This window comes from Lytechinus pictus, chromosome 4, assembly GCF_037042905.1.
Source record: "Lytechinus pictus isolate F3 Inbred chromosome 4, Lp3.0, whole genome shotgun sequence".
Taxonomy (NCBI): domain Eukaryota; kingdom Metazoa; phylum Echinodermata; class Echinoidea; order Temnopleuroida; family Toxopneustidae; genus Lytechinus; species Lytechinus pictus.
The window spans coordinates 21,476,486-21,497,071 of NC_087248.1; the positions used below are offsets into that span (position 1 = coordinate 21,476,486).

Here is a 20,586-nt window from a genome sequence, read left to right on the forward strand (position 1 = left end):
AGTGAAAGTTTATGGCAAAGATGTGTTGAACAACAATCTCTTATGGCTGTATTTATCACTCTTCATTGCCGTCACATTCTCGCCTTTCCTGGATGCATTCGACATCCTCCATGTATGTACTGGGAATCAGGACTATGCAGACCTACTCGAAAAAGAGATTTCTGCCAGGCCCATTTATTTCCACCCTTGAATGAACCAGGTACATTTCCTGTGTGTCCTACCTACAGGAGCAATTGAGCTGCTGTCCACACAAGAAAGGGGAAAAAATAGGACATGTAGCTCACAAATCAATACACAAACCTAAAATATAAAAGACAAAACAGGAACTATTTGAGATTTCATTTAATAACACAAGAGAACAAATGTAAAGAGACATCTTTCAACTGCTAAAAAAGAACTGAAAAAATCTCACTCTGCAGGATGGATAGGAACTCACAAAGAGCCAGCATAAAGCATTCCAAACAATGGTGGGGGAGAATTCTGACTTTTCATGTCATTTTTCGGGGGGGGGGGGGGGGGTACCTGCAAGACTTTTTTGAAAAACAGAAAAAAAGCTGCTTCCTCAAAAGGAGTCCAACGGATGCGGCGGCACCCAGGTGAGGCTGAAAATCACTCTACCAGCAAAATCCCCAGCAGCCTACAATTTACTTTGTACTTCTGGCTTTGTCAAATTGCCCCACAAAAATCCACATGCATTTAATGTCTCCCCTGGTTACAATTTCAAAATACTCCAGAAAAGGTGAGTAAAGCCATCGGCTCCAGTTCCTAGCCAGCCCTCAAGAAAAATGTGTCAGTTATTTTTTATGAAATGAAAATTAAGAGTGGGTCGGTGTACACATCAAAAGGCACCCTTGTCAGCTTAACATGCCTTGGCAATCTGAACACCAAACTAGAGCTTGTCAGATGTTGTGTACCGCGTACAGCAATCAGCAACGTGTAAGCCCAAAGTGATTCACATTGACCGCTGGAAAGCCTACACTGGTCCAAAATTGAGAAATTGGTTGATGTCTAACCTAGGAAGGAGAAACCCTGCTAGGAAAAGGGTGATGCCAAATAGATATAAAGATTTAGTTCATAAGGTTTAACGATTAACCTGCACTTAGGAAAACTACCAGTGTTTTCTTTTCTTCACTGCAGATGCCTTATTTGTACTGTCACATATGTAAAAGAAGTATCAAGGGATACAAGTACCAGCAACACATGCAGGAGCACGAGGCCACCATGACCCTCAGATGTACTAATTGCTCGTACGAGACGGAAGGGAGGTCGGAGATGACCTTGCATTTCGGGAGGATGCACAACTGTCGAAAACAAGAGGCAAAGTTCATCAATTACACTGCGGCGACGACGGGACACCTGAGAAAACGGGAAGGAGAGTGGAAAAAAGGGACAAGTACGAGGCCACCATGACCCTCAGGTGCACTTATTGCTCTTACGAGACGGAAGGGAGGTTCGGAGATGACCCGGCATTTCAGGAGGATGCACAACAGTCGAAAACAAGAGGAAAAGTTCATCAATTACACTGCGGCGACGACGGGACACCTGAGAAAACAGGAAGGAAAAGAAGGAAGAGAAATTCGACGAGGACAACTACCATGCCAAAGCCACCTATCACATCGCATGTTCTTGCAGTCATGGTGCGTGGCATCTTTACCAGGCTCCAGTCGCCATTTGGGTATTTCCCATGTACTGCCATGTCAGCAGATCAATTGTATAATATCATATTAGAAGGTGTGGAGATGCCCGCACACAGCAGGATCCCATGTGCGGGCCTTTGTTTCAGACGATGCTTTGTCAAACAGTAAATATTATGAACTTTGTGCAGATCATCATTTTACGATAAATCCATTTGATGAAGGTAGCTGAATCTACTTCTTTGCAGAACTGATGCACCTCATCTTCTTAAGACCTTGGTCAATGATTGGGATGCTTTTGTATTCTTATAGATTTTCATATGTACTGTGCTCGAGTTTCCGGTCCTTCCTAACACATCGCTGCATGTGCCTATACTAGTGGTTTGATGTTATCTACCACAGGAGAGGTTCACTTACCCGAGCAAGGAGTGGGAAATATCAAGATCAAAGGCAAAGACATTGAAGTCGGGTGTTTATGTTAAAGATTTTGAAGGACCAGTGATCAAGGGGGTCAAGAGCTGACAGCAACTCAAGGGTGATGCCAAATAGATGTAAAGATAAGGTCTAACGATTGACCTGCACATATGACAACTACCTGTGTTTTCTTTTCTTCACTGCAGATGCCATACCTGTATTGTCACATATGTAAGAGAAGTATCAAAGGATACAAGTACCAGCAACACATGCAGGAGCACGAGGCCACCATGACCCTCAGATGTACTTATTGCTCGTACGAGACGGAAGGGAGGTTGGAGACGACCCGGCATTTCGGGAGGATGCACAACAGTCGAAAACAAGAGGCAAAGTTCATCAATTACACTGCGGCGACGACGGGACACCTGAGAAAACGGGAAGGAGAGTGGAGAAGGGACAAGCACGAGGCCACCTTGACCCTCCGGTGCACCTATTGTTCCTACTAAACAGAAGGGAGATCTGAGATGACCCATCATCGTGGGAGAATGCACCACAATCGAAACAGGAGGCAAAATTCATCAACTATACCGCTGCGACGACTGGACACTTCAGAAAAAGGGAAGAGTGCAAGGATGAAGTTCTGAAAGACAGGACAGAGTTGAGCTGCATTCAACAAGTGAGGAAGAGGAAGAGATCTCAGAGAAAGTATTGTTAATGTATTCAAGTCATCACCAATATATGTTACCCCAGAACAGTGAACCCATGCAAATGGAATTAGACACAGGACCAGCCGGGTCCGTCATGGCAAAAAATAATATTGACGAGCTGAAAACCTTTTCAGAAGAGCTATTGAGCCCGCTTGGTGTCCCAAAGGTAAATGTTGACGGACAGGCAGGTACTGTATGCGTTGAGAGAAAAATTCGAAAAAGAACTCGACCGTCTTGAGGCAGAGGACATAACAAAAGCTGCACATTCGGACTGTTATGAAACCAAATGGAAGTGATAGATTATGTGGTAACCACAAGGTCACAATTAACCCGGTGCTCAAGGTAGAACAACATCCTCTGCCAAGGACCCAGCACATTTTTGCTTATCTGGGAGGTGGACAGAAATTCACCAAAATAGATCTGGGGCCCGTCATACAAAGAGTTGGGATTGATCCGATCAATCGCGACTATGGAAAACCTGGAAAGTTAACATATGAAATGCATTTGTTCATTTTGTTCATTTTTTTTTCTAGATATGTATATTCATAAATTCATCGATTTTTTTTACAATTTAGTGTGTTCTCCTTTGTTTTCAAAGGATATTTTGCAAATTTCCTTTTGAAAAAAATATGACACGGATGGATTTCCATAGAGTTACAATTGATTGGAGTAATCGTAACTCTTTGTAAGACGGGCCCCAGAAACAGGCATACCATTGGATGGAACTTTAGGAAAGATCACAGAAATTGCTATCAACACGCATACGGGGGTTGCACGAATACAATCGCTTTAGTGTTCGGATTGACGTCTGCCCCAGCTATTTGGCAAAGAACCATGGATCAAATCCTCCAGGGTACACTAAGTTCCCAGTGTATGCTTGATGATGTGATTATTACACACCTGAAAATCTAGCTCGAGTGCTTGAAAAATTTGAGAGAAATGGACTTGACACAAACTTGAAGAAATTTGAATTTTCTTTGACGATGAGATTTTCCATTGTGGACAAAAAAATCTACAAAAAATGGCCTCGAAAGGCAGAATACAAGTTCTGGTATGTAAAGAAAGGAGAAGACCTGCAAACATATCAAACAGCCTATCACATTAGCTTCAATATTGTTAAACAGAGCAAACAAAAACAAGAGTGTCGCTAAGGCGAGCACATAATACGCCCGCCTGTAACGCAGAAAATGGAGTTATTGGTCAAGCAAGAAAAGTGAAAGGTGGCGACTTGACCTTTTGACCTAAAAATCAATTGTGTTTACAAGGAAAAGATAACGGATGGACAGACTGACAGACACCGAACGTGATACCATAATACATCCAGTCTAGGACGGGCGTATAAAAATATCCGCAGAGAACATTACTTTGTCAATGTTTTGGACCGTAAAACGTGCCGCTGATCAAAAGTGGGGATATCCTAATATACTGATCGCATGTTGTAATGTATTAAAAGTGGTGATAATGTTTGAATGACATCCTACTGATCACCACTGGTTACTGATAGAACCATACATCGGGAGAAGGGATAATGTCGAAAATGCCCCAAGAATATTAGTCAAGGAAATCATAAAAGCTAACCTGCAACACTTCCCCACCAAAGTAGAAAATCAAAAAAATATCTCTTAACAATACACTAAACTTTAGGAACCCCTGAATAAGGTTGAAATTCCAAGTCTTTTTGGATTTGTAGAGACAAACAACTAATTGAGTTCATGACAGAATGACCCAAGTCCTTGGTTAAATTGAGTTTAAGTAACCATAGGAAATCGTTGCTCACACATCAAACATACACAGACATACATATGATTTTCTTGATTTACTTGAAAAAAATGACTTGGAACTGAACATTGACCGTCAAGTATTTGAAATGAATACTTGACCGTCAATGTTCTAGGGCCCGTTGCAGAAAGAGTTGCCCTTAAACGCAGGCCAAAAAATCAATTGCAAGTCCCAAATGCATGCTGTTGATTGGTTGAAAATCAAGTAACGCATGATTTTTGGAGTTGCGATTGATTGTACTGTAACTCTTTCTGCAACGGGCCCCGGTTCTTCATGCAATCATTTTCTTCATATTAGAGAATGCACTATGGGGACATTTCACAATGAATTACATGTAAGTGTGCTTAAAAGTGAAAATTTCCAAGTTACATGTGAATACATCAATGCATTGGTCAGATTGTGCTTAATATGAGACATGCTCTACTGCATGTTATTGACCAATGTAATTGTGTGTTCATGGCACAAAACCATACATTTTTGTTAGACTTCATTCTTTGTGAAACTCTCCCCCCCCCCCCTTACTTCCGATCAATCTTAATACTTTATATGAACGGGTAACCGAGATAAGTATTTATCATTTCCGTTATCTCATCCACATCTTGTATCTATATCCTTTTTACTTTCAATATTTTTACCTCTAACAGGTTTCATTCTTTGATATTTGTATTTTGACAATATTTATCTTGATTGTAGATGTAAATGTATTTCTACTTGATTGTGGTAAATAAAATAAATGAAATGAAATACCGATTCATTATCCATTTAGCTTGAAATGCGACATCATATTTACCCCTCTAACCATCAGACAAGTATCTTAGCATCGAGAATCAGACCATTCAATGGTTAAACAAAAGCCAACTTTCCTATTTTTCTACTTTCCTACTTCCAGGTATGGGAAATGAACTGTACGTCTCTTGGGCAAGTAGGGTACTTGTAGTTCATCTTGGTTCATTCGTTTCCATTATAAAATGTCCAAAAGACAGTCAACAAGGCGGAGTACAACACCACTCTCTTTATTGCCTATGGGTGGGTACCCAAGCAAGTGAAGATCCCATCTCGGTCAATGATCCTTTTCAATGACCATGGTAGACTTGACTAGACCGGGTTCAACGGTCAATCTCTGGGTCACGTGTCCATGTCTTCAGGTGTGGCGGAGGCTTCATCCAGGGGAGTGGGGTTCTTCTGCATGTACTTCTCTTGGACACTAGCCGTTCTGAAAATAGTGTGTTAAGGAAAAGTATCATGGTATGGTGAAAAATACAAGGAACAGTGATATTTATAGACAGCTAAAAAAAAAAATACGGGCAGCAGGACAATCAATGAAAAAAAATAGTTTTCTTTTCGCAATATAGACATCGTTATTTGATCAATTCAATAGGGGTTGTAATAGAAGGTATAATTACAAAAGGAGAAAAATCAGCCATCTTTCAAATAAGACTTTAATGCTTGTTTCCAACAAAATCTGACTAACATAAATGTTTGAAAATATTTGATCAAGTGAATACATGTATATGCACATGCAGGCCTCTAGTAAGTGCACTCGAAAGCACTTGGAGGTGTGTACTTATTACAAAGAAGTTGCTGAACCACTCAGTAAAATCAGTTCTTAAGTTAATTTTTTAACCCTAAATAGACTGGGCTATTTCGACGCCTAAGAAGACTGAGGGGGGGTGCTGAAAAAAAAAAGAAGGAAAAATAATGATACATTTTATGAATTACCCATGGCATTATCTACAAAACTATATCAAATTCTGCGAAAAATCTTCATTGCTCATTAATTATGCTAATTTATGCGTAAAATAATAAGTTTGCTCTAATTAAAAAATAATGCCCCTAAATTGCTAATTTTTGTTTCACATACTCTAGATAGGCATCTGATCAAATTTATTTTTCAAAAATTTCAACATCACATTTATTTTCTTATGTATTCTATTGTTTATTAAATTTCTTACATGTATGTATTTCTCTGTTTTTCGACTTTTTGTTTTTTATTGTTTTTTCAATGGAAATTGACGGGGACTTTATTTTGACCATAAACAAGATAAAATTTATTGATTGTAAGCAGTAAAGGAAAAATAATGATACATTTTATGAGTTTTGGCTAAAAACACTATTTGCATTGGATTAATTCACGTTTTTGAGTAATTTTTGGTCTGCATGCACTTACAAAATGTTGCGTAATTTCAGAACCGCGTAACCAGGGGTTACAATTTTGGTCTCAAAAGTTGCGCAAGACTTGAAAGTGATAAAGTCTGCAAGCGACGCAGTCAATATATTTCGAGCGGCGGATATATCGTGAAAAATGTCGAGGGGGGGGGGCTAAATCAGCCCCCCCCCTGTCTTCTTAGGGTTAGGTAATCAATTTGTCTTTTTAAAATGTTATTTCCTTCAAATATTCAAATGTTAGAATAATACAATCCAAAACAAGAATAAACTGTTTTCCAACCTAGATAAATGTTTTATGTTCCTGCAATAAGTAATCCATAATATACTCTCAAAAAATTACAAAGTACATGTTTTTGTTTCCGTTTCTGTTTATGGCAACTCCTGTAGGAACTCGGCAGGACAGCATTTTGCTGGTAAACGCCAAGCTGGTATATAACCAATTACCTAGGAAACATTACACGTCTACTTTAATCAGTCATAATGGCTGACCTTATAGACGACAGATATTACTCTTGGGCCTTTTTATCAAAGTGGAGACAATGGCAGAGTGGGGATTCGAACTCACAACCTTGCGATTATGAGTCCCATGTTTTAACCACTGGACCACAGACAGGTAAAATGGCTCACGAGTTACCTTCAAGAATATAGCTTTATTAAAATAGCCAGTCCCACCCCCACCCCCCGGTACTTTTAGGATTAATAGAAGATTTTGATAAATGATTCTAAAGGTATGATTATAAATGAACTCTTAAGTTGAGTGACTGATGCAAAGGATACTTGAAGAATTCGAAGTCAGCCCCCACAGCACAGGACATCAAGGCCTTTAGATTCCTTTCTTCAAGATCTCCAAAGACATAGCCATTGGCTTTGTCTATCGTCTTGACGGCAGTCAACACACTGTCCTTGTCCTGGAGTGGATGGAGGAAACAATTTTTTAAAGTTAATATCAATAAAGAAGAGACTGAAACCTGAAAGGGACTATTTACAGTAATACAAAAACATTGGCAGATCTGGCTGGGTTCAACACAATAACATTTCGGTTACACTTCGTAATTCCGAAGGTTCGTAATTCCGAAGGTTCTTTATTCCAAAGGTTCTTTATTCCGAAACACGTAAATTGCCTATTCCTCGATGTTCGTTAATCCGAACATTTGTGGCGTTATTCCGAAGGTTCGTTATTCCGAAGGTTCGATAATCCGAAAATGAAATCAGGTTCGATGTTCCGAAGGTTCGTTAATCCGAAAAAGAAATAAGGTTCGTTGTTCCGAAGGTTCGTTAATCCGAAAACGAAATAAGGTTCGTTGTTCCGAAGGTTCTTTAGTCTGAAAACGAAATAAGGTTCGTTAATCATTTAGTTTTCGGACCAACGAACCTTCGGAATTACGAACCTCATTTCGTTTTCGGATTAACGAACCTTCGGAATTACGAACCTCACTTCGTTTTTGGACTAACGATCCTTCGGAATTACGAACCTCATTTCGTTTTCGGACTAACGAACCTTAGGAATTACGAACCTTCGGAATAACGAACCTTCGGAATAAAAAAAAAATAGAGCCTGAAGTTGTAAGTATCTCGGACTAGCATCTTCGCACAATCAGTCCACATGCACCTACAGTAGGTGCTCAAAAGTTAGTGAACCCCAGTACCCCACCATAAAATGCACTCTTTAACGCTGAATGTTGAACGTAGATAACAGCCTTCAAATGTTTGGCAAGCCCAGAGAAACAAATTTACTCAATGTAATATTATTTTCACATGACTTCACAATTAAACACCTAAAATATGCCAGAACCTGAACACATTAAATATGTTCCCTTTCTGTTGGGGTTCACTAACTTTTGAGCACCACTGTACATGTACATGTGAGCCCACAAGGCATTAATTCTACAAAACCCAAACATCTAATTCACACTAGATTAAGGTAACTTAGAGCAACATATTCTTTGGGACAGCCGGGCAGCCGGAACCATGTAATTTAAATGCCAGTTGTGGTAACGATCTAAAATGATGTTGAACAGAATCCAATACCGATGCGTTGATATATATGTACATGTATGAATAAAAAAAAATGTGTGCCAAATGATTTTGGGAGTAGTCATTGTTTAGAAATCGACAAAGCAAGCACAGTCTTCCACTCAAATACAGAATCTTTTTTCCAAGCATTCATAATACACTGCCCCACATGTGCTTATCTGTGTTGGTGATCTCCACTGTGATAACTTTTAAGCATACATGTATGATTTAGGTCGACCACGATGTGATGACAACTGACCTTGATTTTAAAGAATTTCCCTTGCTATCAGTGTATTCTTCCAGGGGCAGATCCAGGATTTCCAAAGGGGGGGGGGCACATTTTCCAGAGGAAAAATTTGACAAGCAAATAAAAAAAATAGGTCTTCGCTTTCAAAAGGGGGGGGGGGCACACTTCTGTTTAAACTGCATTTCTACATTACAAATTATAATTGTGCCTCTCAAAAGGGGGATGGGCCGGTTTTGCCCCCCTCCCTGGATTCGCCAGTGATTCTACAACTACACCCATTAGGGCTATCTTTCAACGATAAGACCATTAGCTATTCTGACAACACTGTTATAAGGAACCCAGTAAGCCATGGTTGAAGTAGATATCCATGCAAATTAAGATCCACATGTACATGTATATCATTCATGGAGCGTTGTGGCCCAGTGGATAAGTCTTCTGACTTTGAAACACGAGGGTCGTGGGTTTGAATCCCAGCCATGGCGTAATTTCCTTCAGCAAGAAATTTATCCACATTGTGCTGCACTCGACCCAGGTGAGGTGAATGGGTACCCGGCAGGATTAATTCCTTGAATGCATGAGCGCTGAAAGGCAGCTCGAGCTAAAGCCGGGGTAATAATGATAATAACAACGCGCCTCGGAATAGAATATTTCTAGATAGATGGCGCTATATAAATGCCTATTATTATTATAATTATTATTATTATTCATATTAATGTGGAATGGAAGTGTGCATGCAAGCCAAGTACTCCCTGTACTCTGAATGAATGACTGAATGAATTTATTGATTATCCAATGCAATGTTAATACCAATTTACAAGTTTACAGACAATCAGTTATGAATAGGCCTACATAGAAAAGCAAGGATAATAGGAACCAGAAAATAGCATGAATGCTAGTCAAGTCTGGCCCCTTCTAGTCTAGATAGATACAGATAGAAACATGTTTCTTAACTTCAGAATGAATAGTCGTGAGTCTACTAAATATACCCTGTAATATGTATAAACAATGAATACATAACAACAAACAGGACAAACAGCCAACCAGGGAAAAATATTAGATGGGGGCTCGGGGCGATAAAGAGCCCAGGAAATTTTTTTTTTTAAAGACTCCTGGAAAATCCCCATTCCCTGCAATGTTAAAGCTTCTTCAATGTCGCAGATTTATTTGATTTTATTTTATTCATTTCTGCATTCACATCAGTATCAGAATTACAAAATACATATATACAATATACAAAGGTAATACATACAGTATAACAAAATAATAGTCGTATTTTAAATATTGTAAATAAATATCAACAAGATGTGTTATACTTTCAAAACAAGATTATTTAAATGAATGCAGGAGACCGCCATCGTGAGCGATTAGGCTTGATGATGATGGAGGCCTCGTATGCAGTAGGCTATGAAAAGTAGTCCCCAAAAATTTGTTTTAAAAATATTTGCTTGCCTGCGGCCAACAGAGAACTTACTTGAATGTTGAGAGGGATAAAAGAAACAAGACTGTAGTCTTCCACCAGACCAATCAGGGCCTCGTTCAGCTTCTTAAACTTCTTTAGAAATGGGTCTTCTTCTAGATGTGACAGTAGGTAGCCTAGATCCAACACCTCTGTGAAGTAGTCCAGGTTGAATGCTACAAATAAAATTACACAATTAATTGTTCTGTATATTACAATACATCTCTTTCCTTTTCATAAGAAGAACTTTCTCAGTTTTTATGATTCTATTTCACTGACTGAATATTTTCTAATCACATAACTTGGTAAGTAACAAAAATCAAATGTTTGCTCTGGTTCTGTGTTTTTCAACTTTTAACCCTTTTTGTTTATTCATGATATTTACATTTTCTTGAAGAAGGGATTTCTATATACCCCAATAATATGACAAATGTTTACTTTCTCCTATAAAATGCTTACCCCAAAATTGAAATATACATGTACATGTAGCCTTTATCAAAGGCAAAAACAAAATGAATAGTGCACCTCGTAACAGGTTAGGCCTGAGTCATTATTTTGAAAACGTTTAAATGCTAAATAATAAACGTCGTTTACATTTAACCGGCGAAGGTAAAACAAAAAAATCCTTCACCAAAAGTTGCAAAAAAAATCATATTTTGCATCTTAAAATCCATGAAATAACCACCTATTTTCTATATTTCCTTGAAATTGTTTCGATTTAGCTGGACACTATCAAGAAAAATGAAGAATATTCACATCTTTATTGACTGATTGTTTCATGTTACACTTGGTAAATATTGTAGTCCCACATGTAGAATTTCATAGTGTTGCAACATTAAATGAAAATGATCATTGATCGATTCAATCATTTTTTTTATTGTTTTACACTCGGTCAACACCATAATAGTCTACATGTGGGACTATAAGAGTGTAACATCATAAACAATCTTCTAGAGTCAAGTATTAAAGAGGTGAACATTCTTCATTTTCTCCGGTATTTCAAGGAAATATGGAAAATAGATAGCCAATATAAAGATGTAAAATGTGAAATTTCAGCAACTTTTTGGGAAGGTTTCTTTTCCCCAATGGCCCTAGATCTCTATATGGTTAAACAGTTGTCAAAATAGGTCGTTAACAGCGATTAAACGCTTTGACCCAGCCCAAGAATAGATTTTTTCAAGATAGAAGATTTTAATTTGACTTTGATTGGGTGTTGAGCATTGTCACTTGTCACCATGTTGGTTACCATTAGATGGCAATGTTACTATAACAGGGTTCCCACAGAAATTTGAAAACAGAATTCCATGACTTCCCGTGACGTCCCGGGAGTTATGTAGAATGTGGGATGTCACAAAACTGGGAAAAAGGGAAATCATAAACACCAATTATAATAGCAGAGTATAATAACAGAGTATGAGAGTTGCGAGACACAAAAACTGGAAAGCTGCCATAGCCAAGAGGTAAATGCAATTCCATGACTTTTACAAATTTTCCAAATTCCCTGACTTTCCATGACCACAATATTTCCATGATTTTCCATGACTGTGGGAACCCTGCTTTAATACATGTATCTATTATCAAATGGGTCCAGTAGAACTTACGTAATCTTCCATACTGCTCCACGAGGTCAATCTTTGACAGGAGATTAACGTGAGGTAGTTCCATTTGTAGCATGGTGGATAGAGAAGTGAGGAGGACACTGATGAACTTGGCTGGATCACTGCAGTAGTGGGCATCTACTAGATGAACAGACACCAACTGTAAAGAAAGGAAGATTTGAACATCATTAATAGGGGATTGAGTACTTTTGTGGAGGCTTGCAAAAATATGAGCTGTGGGGCACTATATGCTGTCAGTATATGCAATGTTTCAAGAGGAAACCCTGGGCCTTCAATCAATAAATATCATTTCATGCTCTAAAAGTGAAATGGGGTTTATTTTTCCTCCATATCCTCGAGTGTTAACTCAAGTGTCCATAAATAATTTACACTGACATAATGATGACAGTAGTCATCATTATATCAGCCATCAAGCGACCAAGAAGCTTAACATCTAAGGTGGTTCCTGTCTGACCTAAAGGTTTGCAATTATGATCACAACATAGCTGAAAGAAATAACAAATTATTTTAAGATCCTGAATGATGATGATATTGATGATAAACAGCAGTTGTATAGTGCCATTTATCTGTAAGAAAACATTCAAAGGCCCCGGTTCAACAATATATCTCAAATTATTCACAAGTTTGATGGAAAAGTTGGGTCTTTAGTTCAGAATGAAATCAAACAAACCCAATATTAAAACAAAGCAACTTATGGCCTTTGTCAGTGACTATCTATAAGGCTATGGTCACAACTTCCAAAATTAGACTGCTTGGGGAACGAGCAGCGAGTTTTATAGCCAATTTCGCCCGGGCACCACTGGTTTTTGGGGGCATCGCTTGGTCGCCACTCAAGACTTAAGGTGGAGTTAAAATTCTGGCGGCACCTGCTCACTTTTCACTTGCCACCCTAAATTAAAAAACGCTCAGTGCCCGGGTGGTCACCGTCTGGGCACCAACGTAATCGGTCAAAAATTGAACTCATGGGATCAAAGGCTTTCGAGCGGTCACCGGCCCGTTGCCAACCGCTCGTTAGCAAATGATACACTAAAATGTTGTTTATTTCAATTCCATTTTTAATTTGTGGAATACTTCACCTTGAAATTCCACTTCTGGAGCTGGGCGACCATGTTCTTCACTGAATCGTGATGTGTGTAGAGCTCAACCTGACCAGGACAGTCAAAGAGAAAGTAATGATCCTTAAACTTATCCAACTGGCCCTTCAACCAGTCCAGGTTCTTCTCCAAATACTCCATGCAATAGACCAGGCCTCCATTGGGTCCAAGCCGAAGCTTCTCCATGACATCTGAGAGGGTGACAAGGTCAGAGATGTCCACTCCAACGTCGTAGGGGAGAAAGTCGTTGGCCGGGTCCAGGTTCACGATGGTCACTTTGCGTCCGGTTTGTGAGAGGAATTCCTTCATTCCCTTGCAGTAGGTGGTCTTACCAGATCCAGGTGGTCCGATTACTACTTGAGCAAAGGCCATGTTTTGATGCTTGTTCTATTTAAGTCAAATCTGAAAATGAGAGATTCAAGACGATGTAAGTTCTGGGGTATGTTAAGAATTATAACTACAATGTACACTAACTTTGCCATTATTGTAACTTCCATGGAATCCTTGAATGTGATTGGCTACTGAGCCTCGTTAAAATGGTAAAGTTAGATAGGCCTACATGCAGTTGCAAGTCTTTATAAAAATGGACCTAATGGTCACAAGACTGAATTATGAAAGAAAATGATTGGTAAATATTGATGAACTTCTTCTTCTTCTTCCATGTCCACCTTTGGTGTGTAATCATACTTTTGGCAGGTATGGTAGGCATCTGAATATGTACAGTGCAGGTTTAAACAAATTCATCAGCTTGGAAAGTGCAGCTAAAAACAAGTGGCCCTATCTAGCAGAGCTGAGTTTCCTGTACCACTTGCTTGAATTGGGCTAAATTGGTACAGCTGATGGCATCTTGGAACAGCCCATTCCACAGTTTAAATGTGTCAGGGAAGAATGTCCGTTGGTAGCTAATGGCAATGCGACCGACATTGTCATGACAAGCATGAATGTAGGACCCTTGCTGTAGCAAAATCAGCATTCATTATATTAGGCGCTGTCTTCATGGTCTTATTAGACACTTTCTTTTTTAAAATATAATACACTCTGAATCAATCTATCATCCAAGGCCAAGCCAGGCCCAGGGTTCAAAACCACCTTAGTAAATCTGTGCCAATACTCTTCATCTTTCATACGGTACTGAAAGGTCTAGAACAGCCCAGAAAAATGTTGATTTAAATCAAAAGAGAAGTAGATTGTCGCTAGGGCGAGCACATAATACGCCCACCTGTAATGTGGAAAATGGAGTTAGTGGTCAACCAAAGAAATTACAGGTGGCAACTTGACCTTTGACCTCAAAATCAATAGGATTCCTGGGATCCATGCTAGTATAATACAAACCAAATTATATGAGCCTAGGTCAAGTTAAACTAAAGTTATCATGTATACAAGGACTTCAGAAGGGTAAGATGAAAACATGTCACAATGACCTTGGACCTTTTGACCTCAAAGTCGATAGGATTCCTGGGATTCATGCTAGTATCATACACACCAAATTATATGAGCCTAGGTCAAGTTAAACTAAAGTTATCATGTTTACAAGGACTTCTGAAGGGTAAAATAAAGCATGTCACTGTGACCTTGACCTTTGACCTTTTTCCATGGTGACCTTGACCTTAGACCTCAAAATTAATAGGCTTTCTGGTATCCATGCTAGTAACACACACACCGAATTATATGAGCCTAGGTTAAGTTAAACTGAAATTATTGCATACAAGGACTGCAGAAGGGTAAGATGAAAACATGTCACTGTGACCTTGACCTTTGACCTCAAAATATCAAGAGGCTTCCTGGGATCCAGGCTAGTATCATACTCACCAAATTAATTGAGCCTAGGTTTAGTCAAACTGAAGTTATCGCGTTTACTAGGAAAAGTTAACGGATGGACAGACGGACGGACACCAAGCGTGATACCATAATACGTCCCGTCAAGAATAATGCTGAAAGTTTCATCAAAATCTGATGTCAAATAAGAAATTTACGATATTTTAAAGTTTCGCTTATCTCTACAAAACAGTTATGTGCACAATTCAACTGAGAGTCAGTGACGTCGCTCACTATTATTGTTTTTTCATTGTTCGAATTATACAATATTTCAATTTTTACTGATTTGACAGCAAGGACCAATTTGACTGGACCATAAAATGTTAAAACAATGGTAATTCCACATGTTCAGGGAGGAAGAAAACTCTGTTTCACAGGAGAATGAGAAAAATATTAGAATATTTCATATTATAGAAATAGTGAGTGCATGATGTGATGTCATCAGTCTCCTCATTCGTATACTCTGTCTTGTCTTTCCGTTAATGCCCACAATCATCTAACATTAAACAAACTCATTTCATTTTCCACATGCTGCCTTGGCCTTGCAATTCATTAGATCTAGTGTCTAACAGAAAGGCCTAGATCTAAATCGATTTAAACTTGAATATCTCATTCTCAGTTAGATCTAGTACATAACATCATAAGTTAGGCCTAATGTTTGCATCTACTTAGGATACTTAGGGAATGTACTGAACGAAGTCATTATGTATTCAGTTCCAAATTCCTTCTTCTCTTTAAATTGGCCGGATCATATGCTGGTGGGTCAGCATCGAACTTGAACTTCACTAGTTCACTTCTCCAATATTTGTCCAGTCCGTTCTTGAAGCTGTAGACACTGGGTGTATTAACTATTAATTCATCCATGGTTTTCTCATTCTCATATAAGGATTTCTTACGTTTCTCAGTGACTGATCTTGGAATAAACAATTGACATCTGGTAGGCCCATGAACCTGACCCAAATCTGGCACTACCTCCTGGTCATATCTATGAAATAACTTGTAAGTTTCAATGTAGGGAGTTTCAGTTGGATCAATCTTTGTTTGTATGGAAGTTTTTTACCTCAGGTACCAATTTAGTGGCCCTTCTCTGTACATTTTCTAATGCATGAATATGTTTCTTCGACTCCATACGGCATGTGCATACTCTACATGTAAATGTGGTCTGATCAAAGCTTTTATACATGTAGGAGTAAAAAGTTCTCCTTGTGTAAATAAACATATGTTCATCTCATCAAATTCATTAACCTATTGGCTTTATTGATCTTTGCCTGAAAATATTGGTCAAAACTAAGCTTTGTGTCAATGATGACGCCTAAATCTACTTGTTTCAACTTGTGATAGATTATGTGTGGCATTACCATGTGTCATTGTGTAGCCATTAAATTCATCACTCTTTTTTCCCATTGTAAGTAGACAACATTTATCTGGATGGAACTTTAACAGCCACTTGTCAGACCAGGAAACAAGACAATCTAAGTCTGCCTGTAATAACTCGGCATCATTGTCATTCTCTACATGTTTTATATCTTCGTATCATCTGCAAATAAATCAATATTACTTGATAAAATCTGATCCGGCAGATCATTGATGTCCATGACAAAAAGCAGGGATTCAAGGACACTCCCTTGCAGAATTCCGCTAGTAACAATCAGCCCAATCAGAGAAGCCATCATTATAAACACAAACACGGTGCTTACTACCGACCAGAAAAGATCTGACCCACTCACATATGGGTTTGGATATGCCAAATCCCTCTACTTTGGCTAAAAGACTCTGGTGCGGGACCTTATCAAAGGCTTTCATGAAGTCTAAGTGTATGCTTCAACTGCACCGCCGAGTCCCGCCGACCTCCAACATTCTTGTCCAATCATCTAAAACTTGGAGCAACTGCAACATAGTGGATCAACCAGATACAAGTCCAAATTGGTTTACACTGAGAAGGTTGTTTGTTGCTTCTCACATGCTCATATATTTTGTACCTTAGAATAGACTCCATGATTTTACATACTATACAAGTAAGACTTATAGGTCTGTAGTTTGATGGGAGTTTACGATCTCCCTTCTTGAATACTGCACTAACATTGACTTTCTTCCAAATACTTAGGACTACGCCTGATGCAAGTGAGTTCGAGTAGATAATACTCAAAGATTTGCAAGAACAGGTGCCATTTCAAGCAAAACATGTGGATGTAACCCATCTGGACCTGGTGATTTTAATAGAAACATTTAGTTTACTTAATTTCTTCAATACACATTCTTCAGTAATAATTACTGTGTCCAAATTAGGACATCATGGCGTTGAACAGAAGGGATAGGTCCATCAGGAGTGTATTATACAGTAGAAAAGTGTTTCAACAGTGCATTGATTTCTCTACATCAGATTTTGTCAATTAATTCCTATTTCCAGTACATTCTTGTAATAGAGGTGGTATTCCACTTTTGTCTTGAATTTCGCATACTGCCAGAATTTTCTTAGGATTAGATTTAACCTCCTTGGCAAATGGCAATGTTAGACTCATATCTTTTCTGACAATATCTTTTAGCTGCCTACACTTTATTTCTGATTGTATATTCTCTACAGTTTTGTCCAACTCTCCCAGGCTCTATGCCTTTTCTTCATCAACTTCAAGGTGTCATAATCCATTGGAAAATCACTACCCTTGCCCCATGTACGTCTACCGCTTGTTTCAATAGAAAGAATAAATTCTCCCTTAGCACAATCGATTATAAGGATGAGACCACTGCTGATCGACATCACTCACAGCTGAAAGTTCTTCCTCCCAAGGAATGGCACTTTACAATTTCTCTATCCTTCAATCAGCATAACAAAGCAAATAAAAAACCAAGACTGAGTCAGTGATCACCGAGTCCCAAGCCAGGGACTACAGTACAAATACAAATTTTTTAGATGCATAAACTTAGTCCGGCATGTCCGAGCCGAGACTACTTCTGTCCGAGTACTAGTACTAGTATGGTAGTGGATCGTATTACCGAACACTTTTCATGAATTCAATCATATCAAACACATTATTCTCATAAAATTCACCAAACTTTCACCATAAATACACAATTACCTACAAAATATAAATATGTAAAAATTATGCCGAAATCGTTTTTCCTTTTTACGATATTAGCTTCCAGTCGGACCCCTCTTCGCATGTGAATATTTTGGTCACTTGAAAAAGGTATCGTATTAACGAAAGTGTGTTTTCTATGGGAAAAGTTGAGATAACAACAAAATCACTACGCTATTTTGACCATATTTTATTAATATTATTTTTAGAATATTAAGACTTTGAAAATGTGTTTTTCACCATTTTTCATCATCTTTCTATTCAAGTTCCCTTTAGAAGGATGTTGCAAAGTTTTGAGCGTGTGAAATTAATTTCTGACGCGTACGATGCGCGCGTATCTGCCTATATTTTAGATCTAAGTTAGGTGTCCGGACATCGTACCCTCTATCCGATCTCCACGCACGTGTACAAATATGATGGGGTGTCCAAACTTCGCGTACTTTTCAAAATATTCTTCAGGCTTAATATTGTTTACAAAATATTAACAATTTATACAAAATCAATCAAAAAAATAGTTACCACATAGACGGCAAGATCGTATATTATAAAATTATTGACGAAAATGTGAAGTAGGTCAAGGGGTTTCGCCGGTATCGCGATCTCAAAATTCCATTCCCATCTACGAATGTGCGCTGTGCTGGAAAACCGTTCTGAAAAAGTGTGACCTAACTTCGCAGACCAAAGTTTTTGAGATTTAAACAAAAACTCGAGCTCAAAAGATGAGATATTTATATCAAATTGACGACAAAATGCTATACTATAGAATCAGTCAGTACCACATTTCAGTCAGTCCGCAAGCCCTGAAAAAGTAGCTTCTTTTATCCAAGAGATATTCATGACTAGAGGGTTTTTGCATAGTTAATGAGCTTGGTGCGAACCAAAACACCTCTTTTTATTCGGCCATTGCTGCTCTAAATATTGACCAAATTTCATGTTTTTGGTATCTTTGTAAAGAAGAAGAATCATTCTTTCAGGTCATGTATTTGGATTTTTAAAAGAATGTTGTAATATAGGAAAAACTTTTGATCTAAAACATAAAACAAAATATTTTTTTTCATGCAACAAAAGTTGTTGTTTTCACACTTAATTTCTGTTTGGGCACAAATGATTTTTAGATCATGATAAAGCTGAAGATCTAAGCTTTAATATGATATAATTTTAATAAGAAGATGTATTTTAGATGGGTCAGCAGCGAGCTTTTCATAGGCCAAGTACATTTTGCAGCTCAAAAACAAGAATACTGCGCTCTGATTGGTCATAGAGCCACACACCCACGCAAATCCAATGTTCCTCACACTGGGCCTCTGCAAGGTCACACTCACCATGTGGTAATCTCTTCAAATTACCCGCGCCTGTTTGTTTTGAAAACAGTATTCAGCCAATCAGAACTCTGGATTTTATGTTACTCAGAAATTTCAGAAATCTCGTCTTGCATCTTGATGGATAAAGCTGGCTGCTGACCCATCTAAAAGATGCCACATATCAAGAGTGACATTGTAAGAAAGTATAGAGTTTGAGCTTTCTGATGATATAAATAATGTTGGTGCCTAAAACACAGAATGTTGCACAATTTGCAAGTGAAAACAGAGGAAAACAATTATGTTTGATGCATCTTTTCAGGTAAAAAATCACTTATTTATCAAAATATTTCATTCAAAAGAAATGACCAATATAAAAGAGTAACATTTACTCTTGCCCATGGTACAAAAATAATCAATATTACTCGAGGAGAAAGTGGTTAAATTCTTTGAGAAAGAAAGTCTCACAATTCACGAGATTTTGCAGGGACATGAATTCAGCCACGAGAGGACTTGGATAAATCTTGCTCATTTGCTCATTAACACAGGGGCTTGCGGACTGACAGATTTAACTCACATTTTTGATGATATCTGCTTGCAAAATGATGATATCGTGATGCTTGTTGAGAATAAAAGATTTCTTCGGAACGGGCGCCAACACTTTTTAACAGTGACTGACAAATTTGCCGATCTTTTGTCAATATTTTCATGAATACTAGGCTAATACTAATAGTAATAGGCCTACTGAACTCATCCTAAAGTAAAAAAGAAAATTACGCCAAAAGGTAATTTTAAGTCGCTTTTCAAGTTGATGTCATATTTTAAGAATATTGTCTAGTTTTTTAGATAATGACCGTCCGCGAAGTATGGACACACGCGAAGTTTGGACTCACTGCCATACAATGTCAATGTACACCGGTTCATGTCTCTGCAGCAACCGCTTTACCACGGCCGCGGCGCGGCGTCCACGGCGGGCGAGCCAGGCCTGCAACTGCCATGGCTGCAGTGGCCAGTGCATGCCGGCTGCGGAGCTCTGTTCAATTCCACCTTACAACTTGATCGAATAAGTTCTAACATTTAGACTTATTATCAGCTTCCCTATCACGCAGTTATGTTTTTAGTAATAACCAATAAATGAAACACGATCAAATTATCACATTCTCAACTTACATGAGGAGAAAGCAAATGAACTAGGCCTACATTTAATTAAGCCATCGAATTCTGAAGTTTCACTCTTCTGACGTCCTGCTCAGATTATTATTTCAATTTT

At 38.4% G+C, this 20,586-nt stretch overlaps 1 protein-coding gene across 3 annotated transcripts; it reads right to left on the reverse strand.

The window, feature by feature from the left end:
• Positions 1-840: 840 nt before the first annotated feature.
• Positions 841-20,586, reverse strand: LOC129258826 (GPN-loop GTPase 2-like). 3 transcript variants are annotated; one of them, XR_010293403.1, is made up of 8 exons: positions 20,487-20,586; positions 13,112-13,531; positions 12,018-12,174; positions 10,432-10,592; positions 7,478-7,608; positions 2,527-5,747; positions 2,158-2,344; positions 841-978 (listed from the first exon to the last, which is right to left on the reverse strand). XR_010293403.1 is itself a non-coding variant. In XM_064098631.1 (6 exons), exons 2-6 carry the CDS (start codon positions 13,499-13,501, stop codon positions 5,660-5,662), a joined length of 927 nt encoding a protein of 308 aa, XP_063954701.1. In that variant the 5' UTR covers positions 13,502-13,531; positions 20,487-20,586; the 3' UTR covers positions 2,097-5,659. The 3 variants fall into 3 exon arrangements, 1 of the variants encoding a protein (XP_063954701.1); XM_064098631.1 differs by lacking the exon at positions 841-978 and having other exon boundaries at positions 2,097-5,747; XR_010293404.1 differs by lacking the exons at positions 841-978; positions 2,158-2,344 and having other exon boundaries at positions 3,322-6,115; positions 7,300-7,608.

Coding starts and splice junctions, on each gene's coding strand:
- LOC129258826 (XM_064098631.1), bottom strand. CDS start 13,501: ATGGCCTTTGCTCAAGTAGTAATCGGACCACCTGGATCTGGTAAGACC. Junction 12,175..13,111: donor TCCAGAAGTGGAATTTCAAG/GTGAAGTATTCC, acceptor CTTTCTTTACAG/TTGGTGTCTGTTCATCTAGT. Junction 7,609..10,431: donor TTATCCCTCTCAACATTCAA/GTAAGTTCTCTG, acceptor CATCCACTCCAG/GACAAGGACAGTGTGTTGAC.